Here is a 19,428-nt window from a genome sequence, read left to right as displayed (position 1 = left end):
GAGCGGGAAAATGGTTGAAAGCAGGGAACGGCCAGCGTCAGGCTAACCACAGCCAGAGCCCTCGCGCTTCAACCTCGTTTTCTCCTACACTGCGCGCAGCGCAGCGCCGCGTAGCGTAATCGGCGTAATACTTGTCCCCGGGCAGACGAAGCTCATCCTCGAGCGAGTCAAGAAGACCTATAGGATTGCAACGTTTCAATCGAGCCACGTGAGCGAGCTGTCTTCCGTGAGCAGCGATTCGTCGAGGTCACCTCTGCGATGACAGGTGACGTCACTCAGCCGACGGATCATCACAAAGGCTCAGGTCTACCGGCCCAAGAACTTCTGGTACAAGCCACGGCATCCTAATGGCGTCCAAAGCCAAACGAGGTCTCCCGGTTCGTAGGTGGCTGTAAGATGAGCTGCATAGTATCGGACCTTGCAACGGTCTTGAGATGCGATGATGCGCAGACGAGCAAGACGACGGGCTTCAGCAGCGAGGGAGAGAAGTTACGAGACGGGAGGGTCATCGTGTACGGAGAAGGGAAGAACGGTCCAGGAAGGTTTGCGGTAATTGCGTGCGTAGAGAAGGAAGAAAGAAGAATATCCGGCGACTTCATGCTTAGCGGTGTTAGAGGCGTACGTCACAAGCGGCTAGACGGTGTGCCTGTTCTTATGTTGATCAAGTTGAGTGTCCGGTTAAGGCGCTCTGTAAGGCCATTTGTCTGTGGATGGTAGGGAGATGAATGGTAGTACTCTGAGCCACAGAGCAGAGCAGTTCTTCCATGTCAGCAGTAAACTGTCGACCGTGGACTCTGATGATCACTCGGGGCGCGCTGTGGCGAAGAACGGTTCGGTCAAGCAAGAAGTGGGAAACGTCGGCTGCTTTGGCAGAAACGAGCGCCGCCGTTTCCACATATTGAGTCAAGTAGTCAACAGCCACGACAATCCAGCGGCGGCCATCAGAGGACTTCGGAAAAGAACCAGTCAAGTCAATTCCAATTTTCTCAAAAGGTGACGCAGGGGTCTTGACCGGTTGAAGACGACCAGCCAGTGACGTGCATTGCTTCAGGCGTTGGCGGGGTGCACAACTTGCGACACAGCGCTTTGTTGTTGCGTACAACCTGGGCCAATAAAAACATTGTCGGACTTCCGAGAGAAGGCAGGGAAAGCCGAGATGCCCTGAGGTGATGTCATTGTGCATGGAATGTAGGGCGGCGACGCGGAGAGAAGCCGGGACGACAAGCAGCGGACGGGCACCATCAACTGAGTAGCCCTCGAAGAGCACACCACCTCGAATAACGAAGGGTATGTGCAGACTTTCACCCGTTATCAAACAATGGAGTCAAGAGTGCGATCTTGGCATCGTTCGTGCTGGAACGTTACGTGGTCCGGACACATTCGGTCACAGGTGCGAGACAGTCGTGTAGATCGTCTTCACCTGCTGCCGTGCAAGGAAGAAGATATCTAGACAAGCAGTCAGCGTCAGCGTAGCGGCGACCGCTCTTATAGGACACAGAAAAGTGGTATTCTCGGAGACGTAATGCCCAACGAGCTAGTCGACCGGAAGGGTCCTTCAGGCCAACAAGCAACACAGGGAGGGATGATCGGTGATTATATATCTTGAAGTGGCGGCCGTACACTCAGCAGGAGTACACCTATGTGGGAGTAAAAAGCTAGCGCGCACTCTTTTATAAAAGGGTGTTCGCTAGTGGACACTTTATTAAATTTTTACTCCTTTGTGTTGAGTGCATAGAGAGGGACGAAACTCATTAGCAGCGAAGACAACGGCGAGACATTCCACTTCTGTCACCTTGTAATTGCGCTCGGCTTTCGTTAACGTGCGGCCTGCGTAAGAGATAACATAACGTTAAGTTGGGCGAGTTGGTAGATATTCATGATTTGAACAGCGCGAACTACAAGGGAACTACAAGGGCACATCGCAGGGGATCAACTGAATTGCGTCAGCAAACCATCTGTTTTCCTTTGCGATAGGGAGATGAATTTTCTCGGGAGCACCTGACGAATGTTGCGTTTCATGCTTTTTGGTTTTTTTGTGTGTTGTTTCTTCCCTTTGATTGTTTCTTCATATAAGAAGGTTTCAGTGAATAAACCTTTTAGTTGCGAGTCAGCGCTCGTCTTGTGTCCCTTCTTTTCTTGTCCCTTGTAGTTCGCGCTGTTCAAATCATGAGAGATAACATGCTGGGCGTCGTGCTGCAATTGCATGAGCACCGCGCCGATGCCCACGCCGCTGGCGTCGGTATGAGCCTCGGTGGTAGGACAGGACCAGAGGTTAGCAGAAACTTCAGTTGTGGAAAGGATGACTCACAAGCCGGGGCCCCACACAAACGGGGCGTTTTCTTGCAGCAGGGAAGTGAGTGGATAAGCAATTTGGGCGAATCCTTGGATGAAACGGCTAAAGTATGAACTTAGGCCCAAGAAGCTTTTTGAATGCTTTACGCTTCGAGGTTCTGGAAAGTCGCGCACTGCAGCGATCTTTTGTGGATCGGGCCGAATACCGCCCTGATCCACTGGGAATGCCAGCACCAGGGTCTGTCTCTCACCGAAATAACACCTCTCAGAGTTTTAAATTAGACCGGCCTATTGAACACATGGCTAAGCCGCCCAAGAAATGTCTTCCCAAATAATTACATCAATAATAATAATAATGAACAATAATAGTAATAATAATTTTTATTTCCACTGACAAGTGTACTACAGCAAAAACAGACCGGTCCAAAGCCTCTGCAAAGGTATCCCTTTAATTAGCGGGGCTTGAAGCACCTTTGCTGATTTCGACAAATGTCTTGTATACTGCAGTAAGTCCCTGGGAACGCACAAAGAATATTTACCTGCATTAATGATGATTTGCTTTTAATGGCGCGAGGTCAACTTGGTTAAAAAGCTCCATGATACAGTCGAACCTTGTATAACGAGATAATGGATATCACGAAGGAATGGCGATTCCCCTTGGAAGCTCGGTCATCGTGGGCTATGAAGTTGCGGCTTCAGTCGCACATCGCTATAACGAAACAATGGATAATAACGAAGAAATTATTCCCCTTGGAAGCTCGGTCAACACGGGCTATGATGAAGTTGCGGCTTCAGTCGAAACTCACTATAACGAAACAATGGATGTAACGAACGAATGACTGTTCCCCTTCGAAGCTCGGTCAACACGGGCTATAACGAAGTTGCGGCAATAACGAAGTAATCGCTGGACCCCTTCGACTTTGTTATAACTAAGTTCGGCTGTATAACGTGTTTGGTCTGCTCAAGGTAATGATGTGAGGACCACTTATAGTGACTGGCATACAGGGCCCAGAATCTAAAAACAGTCGAAGGGGAGGTCGGAAAGATCGCATGGGGCAAACTGCTTACCTAGTGGTCTCACTGCGGGCCCCTTCCTTTTTCGAGAAACGACCGAGACTATGAGTACGTGTTAGGCCTTAGTCATATGCCCTCAACCCTGAGGGAAGCCGTGTGAAAAAGTCCTGGGTCGTTTATTACCGACACCTCGTCTTCTAGACCTCTATCGGCTACGAAGTTTTTTTACAAGCCCAGCTACATATATGCCTCATTCTTTATGTGTTATTTTTCTCTGCCTCCGCCCTGGAAAAAGGGCAGAAATAAGCTAGGCTTCACAACTGCTTTTACTGTGAACTTGTGAATTGGAAGGTATTAACAAGAAAGGCATGAAACTCAGCCTAGTTTTAAGTATTTTCTGTCGTCTGAACAGCAAAACGTCCTTCGACCCCTGTGGTGGCTGTATAGTGGCTTATTGATAAATGAAATAAAAGCAGAAGGAAACGAAGATGATGCCGGCCGAGGATATTGCTGATACCTTAAACGCCCGATCTGCGGCCCGCAGGAAAAGGGAGAAGATAATAGAAACCTTTAGCAAACCGTGTACCGTGCTACCTTTACCGGAGAGCCGGGAGCCCACGCGCAGCCACTGAGCACGCGCTGATTGGTCCCGATGCTGCAGGCGCGCGCGCGTATACGTGGCGACGTCAAGGAGATTTGCGCATGCGCATTGGCTGCGCGTGGTCTTTCGGTGCTCCGATACCGGCAACACTGTACACGGTATGCTAAAGGTGAAGTAAAGAGAGGAGCGATAGCGAGATATGACAGTTAGTACTTATGCACGAAGATGACGCTTTCCTTCTCTCCTCCCGCGTACCGTGCAGCCGTGGCCATCAACTGCTACATGTGCAGCAGCGTAAACGGCACCAACCCAAACTGCCACGACCCGTTCCACCCGGCTCACGCCCGCTACGTGATCGACTGCACCGTGCCCAAGGATGGCCATGTGGGACACTTCCCGGCACACTTCTGCGTCAAGGTGGTCGGCAGGACCAGTGAGTATACACTTCGATATACGCGCAGATGCGGTCCCGCGTTGCGTAACCACCTCTGTATGCTTGAAGGGACCCTGAAATGATTTCGATGGGCTTATTCTAGTGCAACAGATCTGTATATGTGGTCTTTGCGGATATTCAAGGCTCGCCCAGACTGCCCACTGACGTCATCGGAGTGGGGTACGCGGCGGTGAGGTGTCGCCTCGGTGGCGAGCTATTACGAACAGCTTTTTTTTAAAATTATTTCTCAATTATAGAGTCCATGCAGAACTTTGAAATTAAACTGGAATACACGCAAAGACGCAAAGACCCCCTTTACAGATCTGTTTTAATGTTCTACGGCCATATTGTATACACTCAGTACTTCCGAGTCCTTCTGAATTAGGTCTGTTGCCCACTGAAACAATTCTCAATTGCACCTCCAGCCCTGCAAGCAACGTAGTTACAAAGATGTACTCATATGGCCGAAGGAACTAAAACGCTGTGAAATATGGAAAGAAAACGTTCGTTAAAGAGACGAAAATAGCAACGTGGATTGAGAAACGCGAAACTTGAGCAGGGAAACAGAATGCCGCTGAGAGAGGCAGTCGGGTAGGCGGGAGCGTTCTATCACGGCCATGGAAGAAACTAGTATCATTCCCTTTATACCGGGGTGGTCATTAATTCCTAGCGTGCTCCTTCACATTCACTGCCAATTTTAAAGCGGAAGCCTTTATTGGCTCATAAGTAGCGTGAACTGAAGTTGTAGACAGAGGCTGTCCGCAAAAGTGTTCGCTCGAACTGTCAATCATAGGAAAATTATAAGGGGTCTAGGTGGGAATCGAACCCGGGCCGCCGGCGTGCGAGACGGACATGCTGCCACTCCGCCACGATTTTTTTTTATTGCTTTCAAAGGCGTGGGAATACAGTGAATTACAATATATATTATTATTTACTTGACTACAGCACTACTAGCTGCCAGCGACCATTCCAACTTCTTCAATTGGGGTAGATTCCGGAAGGGATGGTTTTTTCGTCAAAGCCTCGTTTCTTTAGCGCATCGTAAATTTTTAAAACACCCTCAACAAAATATTGATACACAGATCACGTTTGAAACTGACCAAAGGCGCGCATGAGCAATTATGAGCATTTTAATTACTGATGTCGCAATCAAGCGAGTACAAAATTTCCTCCGTTTCCGATAAATTTCTTCGGTGCTTGGCGCGCAGTTGTAGCACCAACATGTGGCATGGCAGCTACATGGCAGCAGTGCACACATTGCTAAGCGTCCCTTTCAGGTAAACCACATTTCGGCCACTTTGCTACAAACATTCTGTCGTATACTGCAGGTTGTTAAATTTCGGCATGACAGCTAGCGAACTGCAAAATCTCGTCCAGCGTGCAATTACGGTGTCAGCTGCCACACATGCGTTTTTCTATTCCAGTACAGTGTGTGTGCATGCACCGCTCCCTAACTTCAAGAACCTCCTCTGGCATTAATTCTTCCCCGACGCCACCACAGTGGACACCAATGTCGAGATGGTGATCCGGATCTGCTCCCTGGAGACCATGGACAATTCGTGCGGCGTGTTCCGATACGGGGACGACATTCTACGCGGGTGCATCCTGACGTGCAACAATGACGGGTGCAACGCGGCCCCGCCCCCTTTGCGAGGCCACGCCCCTCTGGCCTTCTTCCTATTGGCCGCCCTAGCCTCTTCCCGCAAAGTGCCGCTCACGCATCCCCTGTGACGACTGGACTGGACACCAGGGCTGCTCTTACCTCTGGCATAACCGTAGCTGAGCCAGTGTTGTACTTGAGACACATGCCGTGTGTCTGCTGCTGTTGTGTATTGCCCCTTGTCACACTTCACAGTGTGGACAGCAGCCCGATACAGGAGGGAACTTCTGATTTTTGTTTTCAAGTAATTTTTACCCTTGTATAAACGCTGAAGGAGAGCACAGATGTATTACCTGTCTTGATGGAAACCTCCACAACGTGCCGTAAGTTTTGTACTGCAGGAATAATTGCAGTTAACATTTTTGTGACGGCATCCAAATGGCTGTGAAAGATTGTTTCCTCCCATCTTTGTAGTTAAAAAAAAAAAAAAAATTAGTCCTAGCTGGGAATGAGACAAATCTTTCTTGACCTACAACCCGAGAAAGCTGTTAACTTTCCTTGCAGCAGCCATTTGGCTACACTGAAATGGATGTTAATTGTCGTTATACCCTTACCATGGCAGCTGTGCACCAAAGAGTTGTATTACAGAAAACGATGTATGTACTTGTTCATACAGGTGCCCAAGCAGTGGGTGACACCTGCATACTATTTACGGATTCCCTCTTATATCAGGCTGTCCTGTTGAGCCACCAGCTCATTTTACATGAATATATGTAGATTCATTGTAATGAACCTGTTAAGTTTTTCTTATATGGTGGTTAGGTAAAGCAGCCAAATAGGCTGATGCAGACTGTTCCTGTGATGACCGTTAATCAGCATTACCGTTTGTTGCCCAAAATACCTCCCATACCAACCACCTCTCTTTGTCGGAAATGCCATGCCAACAGTTTTGCTGTCAAACAGAAGAGAGAGGTATTGAGAAGGAAGTACGGTGTTTACAGCTTTAGGAATTGCCATAGCCGTGACGTTGGTTGTTGCGAGACTGCCCTGGATGTTTTTTTGTTATAGCATAGTGTGATAATGTCACAGAAATTGCACCCACTTGGAGGTGAACGACAGCCGCATAGCATTTACCTGTTGAAGAATGGAATTGTTCACAAAGATGCTGTTTTAAACTAGAAAATCTGCTCTTACACATCAGGCTGCACTTCAACCCTAGGAATCTCACCATTTAGATGCGATGGCTAGCTGTGCATTTTTGAATACTACATGCCGCACTTATATACTGCAGTAAGATTTCCAGAAGTAAAGAGCTCACTGCACTTGTGACTAGAATCTGGTTCCAGGCTGTGTGGTGGGTCTTTTGATACACACTCTACCCTGTAATGAAGCATTCACACTTGGGAATTTGACATCAAAGGGCTACTGGAGGTTTTTTGAACATTCTGCGCTGATAGCCACATCACATTCATTACGATCACCTCTTGCAGCCAAAAAAAAAGAAAAATTCAAAATATCGAGTGGAACCAGTTTAAAAAAAAAGTGGAAACTGCAAACCAAGACTGAAACTAAGTTGGTGGCCAGAGACGATGTCTCGTGTGATGCAGTGATGATGTTACAATTAACAGAAACACATTCGTATGTGTCATTGAAGCAGCGACTGAGAAAGATGCGTTCTTTCATAAAATGCCTCAGATGGCCTAACACAAGCTTCAAAATTTTGTTACTGCAGTGGAAAGTGGGTTCTAATGTGCGGGGAATGTTTGTGACATCAAAAATGCAATGTTGTCTGTAGAAATCATGTGAACTGCAGCCACAGAAACGGCAAACTTTACAACTGATTCGTACCGGAATGAAATGTCACACAGCTGCCAAAGTTGGCTGAAGTAATCAGGAATGAAATAATAACCTACGTTATAAGTTTAATTAAAATTTCGTAATGCTGAAACGCCCGTGGAGCTGCCCCGTTAAAGTCGAGCAAAACCCACCGCAGCGGCTCAGATTTCGACTGAAAACTAGGCAGCAAAACATGCTTAGTTTGGAACTACTTCTGTGCCGGAAACACTGGTTGCTCGCCGCTAGCTAATAGATGGCTTGCGTGTGATGTCATGGGTGCCGTGGTGGCAAGCTGGAGCAGCTGGGTGTTGATAATTGGATTGCAGGAATGCGCAGGTTTTTGCTGTGCTTCAGGCCTGTAAACACCTCACACAAATCCGCTTTCACGCTGGCAGCACAGGCATATCTAGTGTGAATGCAGCAGCACTTCGGCGGGAGCGAATTTTTCTCGGTCTTGAAGTTGAACGCCCAAATGTGAATGTACCATGGAGCTTTAGAGGGTGTGAAAGACAGTTGCAACCCCCTAAAACGCTCAGCATTGCCAACAGCAGGCTCCACAGAACAGCGCAGCATTAGCCGTTCACCTGTGTTAGAGATTGTACTAGTGAAACCGAACGTAAATGAAACAGGACTTGGCAGTCTTATGCACTTGCACATAACACAGAGGAACACAGGAAGCACAGTGGGGTTAAGCACAGCTACTGCACACACTTGTGAGTCCAACGCATGCCGTGAATTCAGCAAGTCTGTCGATCAATCCACTAAATTCTACACACTTTATTCCACTCAAACTGCTTCATAGGGTTTGACAAAAGATGAACGGCAGCCATGATGTTTCAGTTCTGAGACTCAGAGTAGCCGCATTTATTACGAGAACAATGAGATGGCTGGAGGGAACTGACGTCAGTTCCAGTAAAGGCATCAACAGCTTCTAATGCTACTGCACTGCTAACTCGTAATATAATTAGGTGTCCTTGTGAACTTTTTCACTCAGCACATATGCATTAAAAAGTAAAGAAAGAGGACCTCATGTAGTGGCACCAATACAGTTTGCAGTTAGCAACAACCACAAAATGTGTCAACCTAGAACAAGGCAGAAAGCAAATATATGACATTAAAAACCATAAAAGACACCAACTGTGCGCTCCAATTTGCAGCCCATGATTTAATAATAAATAGGCACCATGCACACCATCACAGTTCATCATGTGCTCTTTTCTGCTAGGATGCGAAATATCTGACTCCCGCACAATGTCTTTCGTTGCCTGTGATTGCCACTGAACCCTGAAACGGCACCCAACTTGCCAGACTGTTTACTTGCGGAAAAGTTTTGCTCGGCCACCTTTTGATGTTGTCAATTAAGTGCTAAAACAATACAAAGCAAACAGACATCTGAAGTCTGTGTCCATTTGCTGTAGTGGTTTAAACTTTTCTTGTTTCCCGATGGTGTCGCATGATTTGTTGATGCCTCTAGCCTTGAACCTTGAGCTTCTATAGTGAGGCTTCCTGCCTTGTGCTGTTTCATCAACTTCCAATGCGAAATAGTCGCGAAAATCCACATACTGCTCATGAAAAGACTTATTCAGTTATTCTAGACTAGTTATTCATGACTGTCTTTCACAACCGTTCTTATCCTGCATTACATCCTCTCTAATGTGTATAGGCCTTGCCTGCCATCACTATTCCCACTCTGATGATCTATGCTTCAACAGACCGGCTGAAACAAACATTAGATCGAGTAAAGAATGCAAAAGATAAACGTGGCAGTCGATATGAGATTTTATGGTAGTTACATGCACAGAACTTTACGAGTGTATAAACTGTGGACAACTCTCTCTAGCTGCTCAGTGAAAGCAGGAGGTGATGGCTTCAACAAATGCGCTATTAACACGCACTCGTACGCCAACAACATAGGTCTGGAATGTGTCAACTCAGGTGCCTGCGAGTATAGTGTATCTAGCTAGGCAAAAGTACAAGAATCAGAGCACATAGTATATACGCTTTTCTGTGTATCTTCACAGATTGCACACATTTTCAGAGAAGCCTTTAGAACTGATGTTGTGATTAGCCACATGCACATGGATAACCAGTTCCACTGCTTGTTGTTGTTAGTCTTTAAGCATCTTTGAGGGCAAGTAACAGAATTCGTTATCTTAACTACTCCAGTATGATTGTTAAAACCAACAATGAATGTGTACTGTAGAGAGGCAGGAAGGTGTGCCGGCTTCCCTGAGTTAATGTACACTTAAGGGGAAAGATAAAAAGGAGCCGACATTCTACACTATAAAACCTCGGCGCTTTATAAACTAAAGCAGTTACCAAAACCACGAGAGAAAATTTAGCTTCTGTCAAAACACTGTACTTAAGATAGAACTAAGTAAGCAAACAAAAAAATTCCTCCTGGTCAGGCATCTACAACTGTATTACAGCTGCCTCATTGATTGTACATTGACAGGACTAGTAGAGAGTAGCGCAAAACTGGATTAATCAACAGCCTGAATGTATTCAACATCAAGAATACTCAAATTACATTTTCAAGCCATCTTGATCTTTCTAAACACTGTTGCATTTACGGTATATTTAATTCCAGTGCTATAAAGATACTCAGCCTACATGAATCTTGCAATGAAAAAAAAAAAAAGACGCAAGATAACATGAGGCCCTCTACCCGAAAACTTATTCTCTGTAAATAGTTACATACTGTGTTTAACCGCAAGAGTTCCTGTTCTACAATTTCAAAGTTTAAACCGCTCATCCCATTTATATCTCCTGCAAGGAAAGCAAAACATAGTATGCAGTTAACCCTTTCACTGTCACGGACGTACCGGTACGTTTTCGCGCTTCCCCCCCCACAGTGTCACTGACGTACCGGTACGTTCTCTATCGTGCGTTCAAAATTTCGCGCTTGAGCGCAAAGGCGACGCTCTTGGACTAGCTGCGCCATCTCTTGAATCTTTCTACAAGTTCGTATTTCCGCCCCTTACTGTTTTGGTACGTGTATTGAAGAGTACGGAGCGACTGCCATCCCACACCTCTCTCTTTGCTGAGTGGCGTGGTCGCTCCGCGTTCGCCGGATCATGATGCCCGCGTGTGGTTATGGGTCCAAGGGTTGTTCTGCCTTCTGCCGCTGTTTTGCAGGTTTTTATTTTTCTTCTGTCGGCGTGTGAGCTACGGCGCTTCAAGTTCAAGGGCGCGCGCTGTTGCCACTCCGAGAGTCAGAGACTGACACATGACTCGATCGCTGCTTTCGCTCTCTCGTCGCACCCTCGCTTGCGGCTGGCAGCAGCAAAAGCAAAGCCCCTCAACTTTGTTTTAGGCTTTTTACATCTCCCCTCTCTCATCTTTATTACACAGCGTCCCATTTCTCTCCGTTTTGCGGGCCACTGAAAGCACACCCCCGCTGCGCGCGGTTACTTTCGGATATGGCTGACCGCGCGGGACCTTCCTCTGCACATTGGAGTGGTGGCTCTGCAGATTCTAAATACGAGCCGAGCTCGGATTCGGACTCTGACAGTGTCTCATCCGAGGAAGAGGCGAGTTCCGCATCGTCAGATTGACGTTGAAACGGCGGGACCATCATCCCGGAAGTGTGCGACACTGGGGGTGCGTCACGGGCAGAAACACCCCACAGCGAAAGGGTTAATAACCATTCGCAGACATTGTCATTCAAACCAATGCAACAACCCTGAAATGCAGTCTCGAGCGTTTTGCTTTGACAGCTGGGAAAAATGAAAACTCGAACGTACATAAATGAGAAGCATTTAATTAATGATTCAAGCAGTTTAAATGCATGCATGCATTTAGTGTCCCCCTTCTGCCAAGGATGTCCAAAGGTCATTTGCAAAAACATGTCACCTTAAATTTTATGCAAACTGTTAAATTATATGTAACCATAAATTATACGTAAACTGCATCCTCTGAACGCGGAACAAAGATCTCACTTTGAGGAGGGAGGGTGCCAACTGGTGCAGGAGCCATCAAACGCAAAATGCAGGCCTGTGTCGATTTTAAGCATTGCCAGATTGCCCGTGGCGGCAACTTTCGACCTTTCTGTCAGTATAATTGTCAGTGCCGAGAGAAAGCTTAAAGGTGCACTGAAGAGGAATCTGAACTCGTATTTTTACCACTGGAACTCGATCTACACGTTCCGAGCTTTCTTGGAAACTTCGAATTATTGCCCTGTGCGGCCGATTTCCCTAATTTAAATTGGTTGGTTTGGTTTGGTTTATGGGGTTTAACGTCCCAAAGCGACTAAGGCTATGAGAGACGCTGTAGTGGAGGGCTCCGGAAATTTCGACCACCTGGGGTTCTCGGCCTTTTGGCTAAGATCAAAGTGTAATTTAAATCAGATTAACGTCGGGCTCCCACCTTTTTTTTTTTTTTAATTCCCCGCAGATGGTGGGAGGAGTCGACCAACCTTTCACCCAGTCCTATGGCGGCTTGCTGCTCTGCCATTGGCGGAGTAATAGGTAGTGATCGGTGAAAGTATAAAGAGTCCACGCGTATTTTCATTTCCGTGGGCCTAATTTGCAGCTATGCTGTCTCTGACTGAATCTATTTATCCACAGAAACCTAAAAAAGAAACAAAATAAAAGCGAAAGCAAAGTTGCCACGGGACTGGGTGAAAGGCACTCCATGCGTTGGTCGACTCCTCCCACCGTATGCGGGGAATTAAAAAAAAAGGCGGGAGCCGGACGTTAATCCGATCTCATTAGGGAAACTCGCCGCACAGGGCAATAAATCGAAGTTTCTAAGAATGCTGGGAACGTGTAGATCGAGTTCCCGTGACAAAAAGGCAAGTTCAGATTTCCCTTCAGTGCAACTTTAAGAGAATGGGCACAGTATGCCACCACTAGTGCAATATTGCCTCCATCTTGTTTGGGTCATAGGAGAGAGCTCTAGCTAGGGCCCAGCTCTGATTTCCTCGGATGTGCAGAAGAAATGCTGTCACTAGGCAATAGCTACTCTGACTGAGGTGGACTTTGCTGCGTTACAGGAAAAAAACGTTGAACCCCGGAGACTTAGAGAACCACAATATTAAATCACACCCTGAATTCTGCATTACTAACAATTCAAGAGCCTTCTCGAGTCTGTGACTTTCAGCGATTTTCCAGTACAGCACGATGATGATTTTTCAGCAGTGCAGAGCATGAGGAGTGCTCTGAGGGCTTCACAGGTAGTTATATGAGCACAGCATATATCACCGACTCCCCTTTTGTGTCAGCCCTGGCCAATAAATGTGCATCAGGCCTGAAGTCTGTGCAGTCAGGATGTGCCATCTATGGTAACATGTTCTGGATAGGCCTAGGCCACATGAGCAAAAAATGGTAATTATCAGGGGAAGGGGGCCTCGGAACAGCTACTTTTTTTTTTTTTAATTCAATGAAAGAAAACTGAGGACCTAGATCAAGATACTGTTTCCACTGGCTGCTCAAGTCTAGCCTTTTCCTTTTTGATGACAACATACTACACTGAGTCAGGGTTGGCCGTTGCCTAATGCAGCATTCTTAAGTGCCCTGTGGACTTTGATGGAAAAAAGATTATTGGGCTCAAACAGAAGCTTCTCAGTGGGGGGAGACACCTTGTGGCTGGAACGTCTTGGTGAAGTCAATGCTGGCTCATCACTTCTGTTCTCAGCAGGCTCAATTTACACACGAGTGATATGTGAGCGGTGGGTTTTTTAGTGAGAGATTTGGCAGTGGGCAACATGCAGAGTGTCAAAAAACTTATCTAAACTGAATAATATTGATCGCGATACGTGCCTGGGCATGCCATTCGAGTTTACAACATCCTGTCTAGGTGTGACATTTAAATCTTTGTGGTGATGAAAATCCAAATTGCCGAACAGCCTGTATCCCTGTAGCTTAGCCCACAATGCCAGGCTGTGATTTAACCTGTTGGCGTGAGTGAAGACACTAATGCACACGGTTTTCATGTCAGTGTCATTGTACAGAACATCGTTTGTCATGCCAGTATGACCTCTATGTGCCCTATTTTTGCCTTCCAGTACTAGACAGTTGTGTTATATTTGTTGTCATGCAATGACTCGGCCTTTTATGCAATCTCTCTTGGTAAACCTGACAACGCTTCAGCATCTTCCAAAGTCTTCCTTTCCCTGTGTAACTGATTACTCAGCTTTCCTGTGGTTTCTTTCATTTCTGCTCATCAGCTGTGGACTTGAAAGCTGATTACGGGAAGTCTTTTTCCCTCAGCATTGTAGCGACTCCCATGAGTATGTGCCAATTACGTTAATAAAAATGTTTTAGACTACTTCTCGTGCTCGTGCTCGGAGTCCATTGTATACCATTGGAAGTGATGAGAAAACTCTTCAAGCTGCTGTCGGCGGAAAAGGCAATATGATGACCAAAGCACAGGTGATAAGACTAATAACTGCAAGAATGTATCAGGCCAGCTTTATTGGCTCGGACAAATGAAACATCTAAAAAACTTGCATCATGTAACTTTTTAGGACGGTGCGTTTTTGAACCAGTTTTGTAAAATACACGAGACTAGAAAAGGCTTGTTCTGACTGCTATGGAACTGAACTGGATGAATGCGGTTTCATTTGGTACTATATATTATTTGGCCCATAAAAGATGTGAACCTACAAATAAAGGGCAGGACTCTGTATGCCTTCACCAACCTGCCTCAAAGGGTTAGCAGACTTCCCTTCGTGAACTGAGTTTAACTAAAAACTGGGTCCCGGCACAAAAATCAAGACAGCTTAAGACAAAATTAAATTAAATTAAGAAAAAAAAATTACGCACCCTTACATAAAGTTTATTCAAGATGGCATTATGCAATCTTTTACAAGTTTGTGCCTGCCATGGAACAGGTATGGAATCCGTAAGGATTTGCATTATACAGTCAATCCAGAAATGCAGAAACACATATCGTGACATCCATGGTTCTGTTTTCATTTCCTTTTCATTACCACTTGAAGTTTAAAGTTACTAGTTGCGATGGAACGTAGTATGCTAACAGATAGAACACAAGGATAGACAACTCTATGCGTGGCGACACAGCATTGTCTTTAAAAGCACGAACTAAATTACACAAACTGGGATCCTTTCAAATCTGTGATTCCAATGCTGCTTAATAACCAACTCTGCAACCAAAACTCTTGACACCATCTTCTGGCAGGCACATGAACAAGAAAATGTGCACATTTGACTCCATTCAACAAGTTATCTGAAACATTTTCTCTGATTTCTCCCTGTGACCATTCTCACCTCAAGTTATAGGTGCCGGCAGCAGACACTCCATGACTAGCATGTGTACTTGCCTAATGCAGTAGCTAATTCTTCCCTGACTCGAAGCTTTAGGCACCAGCATCCTCGAGTTTTGTCCTGCAGAATGGGCAGGCATTTGTCTGAAGCGTCTGCACCTCAAAGTCATCGTTGTGGAACACCTGCAACAGTTAAGTGGCCTCATGAGCCCTTGAACAACAGGGCCAAAAAATGGCCTGTTCTTTTCCTTTTGATAAACTGACTTTCCTAATAAAGGTCGGACCGAGCTAGCGCAATGTGGTTAAGCCGCTTTACTGGAGCTGTGCAATCAACTTGCGCTTAATAGAGCATATTCAAAATTCCGCAAGTGCGCTTTCCCGCATAACAATGTTGCCCAAAACAAGATGGCTGGCCATGCATTTCCAGCTGAAACAAAGCAAGAAAGACTGGTTTTTTGTTTGATTCTTCCAAAATGTTTCTTACATTCTATCCACACCTTTAACGCCTGTCCTGTAGCCCACGTAGTTTCTTTATAGCGAAGTCGGCCATCTTGTTTTTGGCAACATAATTATGTGGGAAAGCGCACTTGTGGAATTTTGAATATCCCCTATTCAAACCCCTCGGGACCAAAGATTCTGCCTGATCAAAGCCTGAACTAACGAAGAAGTTTAAAGAAGAAGTTAAATTTCAACAGCACCACATTCTCCACGACACCTGATCCAACCGTCTACAGCAGCAAGCTTCTCCAACACGGAGCTTCTTCACTGAGACTCAATGATCGAGGTTAAGCAAAGAGATAAAAAGGTGAGAATCAGGCAATGACCGTAAGTAAAAAATGTTAGCAGACAGCACTGAACAACAGTTTATCAATGCTACATGGTTAACTATTACCACTCAGTTCTGCATTTCTCAACTGTCCTTTGCACTTTCATGCTAAGCCTGGCCCTATAGTGTTTATTACCCAACAGTCTACAAACGTCTTTGTTTAGTCAATTTTGTGGCAATGGAAGACGTGGTATCTTCTGACTGCCAGTTTGCAAAAGAAAGCAAAACATCTGTAGCATTTGAAGTGAACAATTCTTCGAATTAAGCACACACATAGTAAATGGATCACAACCGTGGTGGGCCAACCAAAACCTGGGAATTAAAACTGAAGTGCAAGCTGATGAAATGTGTGAGTTGTCTATGTTAGAGTTACTGGAAGGCTAGGGTGCTTAACTAACAGGTATGCCAGGATCTCGGTTAGGGGCTGAATTTCGTATCTCCTAAACGCCAAGCAGTGCAGGAAAGCAAAGTGCAAGTACGCAGGGTTGCTCACCTTGGCACAACTTGGACACGACACGACGACAACATCGGGGACGACGTTCCGGTAGAAGCGGTAGCGCAGGGGTGCAGGCTGCTGGCAGACGACAATGTCACGAGGCCCCAGGTTCGCCAGCGCTTCGCGATCTAAAACCACTGGCAGGCCACCATTCATTTCTCCTTGTTCCTGGGAAAGAAGAAGTGCATAGCAGTGTAAAAACGAAGGTGTGCAGTTACAATATTTGTTGCTAGATGGCGCCACAGTACCACATGCCAGGCATCGCACCTACTGTACTGTTCCCGCTAAAATGGCTACTGAAGACATGGCTGTCACACTATTTTCCCCATAACATAGTGTGTTGAGTGTTCGTAAATAAATGGCTTCATTCTGAATGCGTGTCAGTGCTCCCCATTACAATGTGTGCTGCTCTGACAAGCTGTAAACTACAACTTCCTGGCTCATCGCAAGCAAGCACGAAGGACACCACAGGACTGCAGGCACCAAAAGTAAGCACCGGAGTGACCAAGGACAACTAAACGCTCTTGTTTCGTCGCCTGAAAAAAAAAAAATGAGCAGACCTAACTTTGAAGGCATCTGTATTGTGATGGCAGAACAATTCCAGAAGCGAGATCATGACAGAGAGGACGCTAAGATCAGAGTTAACATCCAACAACTAGTGTCCCAAATGCGCGGCAACTGCTCTCCGTATTTATACCTTGCTTTACTTCTAGACAGAGCTGAGCTACATAAAACACTGATTGCTTGTACACTGACAATTTAGTGCAGCATATACCGTATAAACCGTGGCCTCTGCGATCAGCTCCGGCTGCGAGCAATGGCGCGCTTCATTGCGGAGACCACACATCAGCACAGAAGCTTCCAAGTGTCGCCCACGGATGGCGCCCGAGGCCGCACCTCATCATCATCATCATCTTTTTCTCCCGCTACCCATATCGGCATCAGAATCACCAGCTCCAGCTTTTGGCGGCTGTTGAAGGCACGGGAGTTGTGGTAGAGTGTTAGTTCACTGCAGTCATGGCTTTCGTATGCTGCCGCCAAGTGTTGCAATTTTAGCACAGTGGGCAAGCATCTTAATAGCTACATGACTGGGAGTTTGCTCTTTGGCACCTGATTTCAGTGCTGCTGTTCTCCGAGATCCTATTACAGAAGAAATGATGATCCATGTTACGAAAAACGACGAGCTCACCTCCAAGTTTGAAAGCTGGAATGCAAAAGGATCTTCATCTGATGGGTCGTCATGGTTTATCTGCAGGGCATCGTACCCTAGTTGAAGAAATGTGAAAAAGAAGAGCAGCCGTGAAGAACTTTGCGCCTTGTTAAAGAACACATAAGAACATTGATAAGCGAGCTGTTAACTTTACACTTAACTCCAGACATGCTTACAGGTAATTTTGGTTATAAACTTCTTAAAAGACGCACAGAGAAATTCTTAGCTAACAATGTCTCTGACCTGCTGTGCTTACACAAGGCTTAAATGTGAGTGATGTAGGTGCAACAAGTGCTTGGAAGCGCCTTGGCAACATATGCAGGCAAGACACGTTTGTTTTTCAAAAAAAAAAAATGAATGCTTTACAAGAACTGCGGCTAATGACAACCGTTGCATCCTTACTGCGAAAAACTACACTGATGATCTTGGCAACATTGGTAGACCATCACAATGAGGAGCTCTCAGTGGTGTGAAGATGGATCTTGGCAACATTGGTAGACCATTACAATGAGGAGCTTTCTAGTGGCATAAAGATTTGTTATTCAAAAAAAACTTGTGAAGTATAGAAGGTGTGGTAGCTCTTGCCATTGATGATCTGCCGGCTGGGTGACTCCGGCCTCTTTTTCTGCTCTCTTGGCACCCTGGTCTTGCCCTCGAGAATCTCCAAGGCCTCAGCGTCAGAGATGCCCTCCGCCAGTGTGAACTCCACCAGGGGAAGGATTTCTTTGCATGCGAGAAAGCAGGGTAGAGCCTTTACACACAAGGAACCGTAGATCAGCAAGTGTCATGTAGTGTGAATAAGCTATAAATCATTCTTCTTGGATGATGGCAACCTACCATATTCTTGAGACTAGACGGTTGGCTATGCATGATGAATGCAACGTGCAAGTGTTTCTGTGCTCTAAAAAAGCACACAGGTGACTGGGTGTTTATGAGTAGCCTTTCGCAGACGTGGAATACACACTGGACACAGACTGCAATGCATTCTCATTATTTGAACTTACTGAATTCAAACAGCCAGTTTAATGAAACTGGCGCTTTAATCATGTCATCATCAAATGTGTTCGAAAATGCTTCTAGCAATTTGGAATCCCCATAACTGAATAAATTTTCTGTCCTCTGTCACGCTACAATTACTGAGGGCCAACTATACATGAGGGAAAGTTTTCTTTTTCTTTCTTCACCTCAAATCGGCCATTGTGGGCTGTGCACGATCAGGAGAGAGTGGTGCGCAAACAAAAAACAACGCTTCAATCAAAGGCTGTCACAAACTGGTCAAAGTGAACTGCGGCACAAAAAAATGCAGCACAGCCCTATCCTTCAATAATGTGATGTCTATGGCAGGCAGCTGAAAAACCACTTTTGTGGTGTACACAATCGTTAAAAAACTTTTGGGGATCTATTCACTTCTCTATAGTGAAGGCACTACAAGCACTTCATTCTAATACTGTCCTAACACAGTCGGGAATGATGAGCCTACCGAATGCAATGAACGAATGGACGAAGGGCTGACTGCAGTTCACGCAGCAGCGGCCACGTGGATTGATGATCGGGTTGGTCGAGGAACAACGATAGCACAGGGGCAACAGGTCCTGTAAAATATACGAGGGTTGTCGGACACGACTAGAGAGAGTGGAAGAGAGAGAGTGATCCTACACAGTTGCTCTCTTGGCTTATAATGCAGCAGCCAGCAACACCAATGCAGTCAAGCAGCATTCTCGTGTTCATTGTGTAGCCTGGTATTTAAAGCAACGCAAAACTCATAAAACCAAATAAAGTTTAAAGGTGCACTGAAGAGGAATCTGAACTCGTATTTTTACCACTGGAACTCAATCTACACGTTCCGAGCGTTGTTCGAAATTCAAATTATTGCCCTGTGCGGCCAATTTTCC

The 19,428-nt window shown here is 45.9% G+C and overlaps 2 protein-coding genes across 3 annotated transcripts in view; one reads left to right on the top strand and one right to left on the bottom strand.

The window, feature by feature from the left end:
• The window catches only part of LOC149336723 (UPAR/Ly6 domain-containing protein bou-like), a 126,493-nt gene extending 114,359 nt beyond the window's left edge, over positions 1–12,134 (top strand). The window contains exons 2-3 of the mRNA XM_089553070.1: positions 4,170–4,340; positions 5,842–12,134. Coding sequence (XP_089409196.1) covers positions 4,170–4,340; positions 5,842–6,071 — 401 coding nt within the window. The 3' untranslated portion in view covers positions 6,072–12,134. The remainder of the gene's footprint in view (positions 1–4,169; positions 4,341–5,841) is intronic.
• The window catches only part of Oseg1 (intraflagellar transport protein Oseg1), a 55,414-nt gene continuing 44,515 nt past the window's right edge, over positions 8,530–19,428 (bottom strand). Inside the window, exons 23-28 of one of the 2 annotated variants that reach the window (XR_016284319.1) lie at positions 19,017–19,128; positions 18,122–18,259; positions 17,516–17,592; positions 16,324–16,494; positions 15,009–15,187; positions 8,530–8,859 (exon numbers count right to left, since the gene is read on the bottom strand). Coding sequence is in view for 1 of the 2 variants with exons in the window: in XM_089553069.1 (XP_089409195.1) it covers positions 15,098–15,187; positions 16,324–16,494; positions 17,516–17,592; positions 18,122–18,259; positions 19,017–19,128 (588 nt within the window). In the remaining variant the exon portion in view is untranslated. Of the gene's footprint in view, positions 15,188–16,323; positions 16,495–17,515; positions 17,593–18,121; positions 18,260–19,016; positions 19,129–19,428 lie in introns of both variants that reach the window. The other variant, XM_089553069.1, reaches the window with a different exon arrangement.

The sequence above is a fragment of the Amblyomma mixtum genome, chromosome 7 (assembly GCF_055824585.1).
Source record: "Amblyomma mixtum isolate Tamu chromosome 7, ASM5582458v1, whole genome shotgun sequence".
Classification (NCBI taxonomy): Eukaryota; Metazoa; Arthropoda; class Arachnida; order Ixodida; family Ixodidae; genus Amblyomma; species Amblyomma mixtum.
The sequence above is the reverse complement of the archived record's forward strand: the minus strand, read 5'-3'. Positions and strand labels throughout refer to the sequence as shown.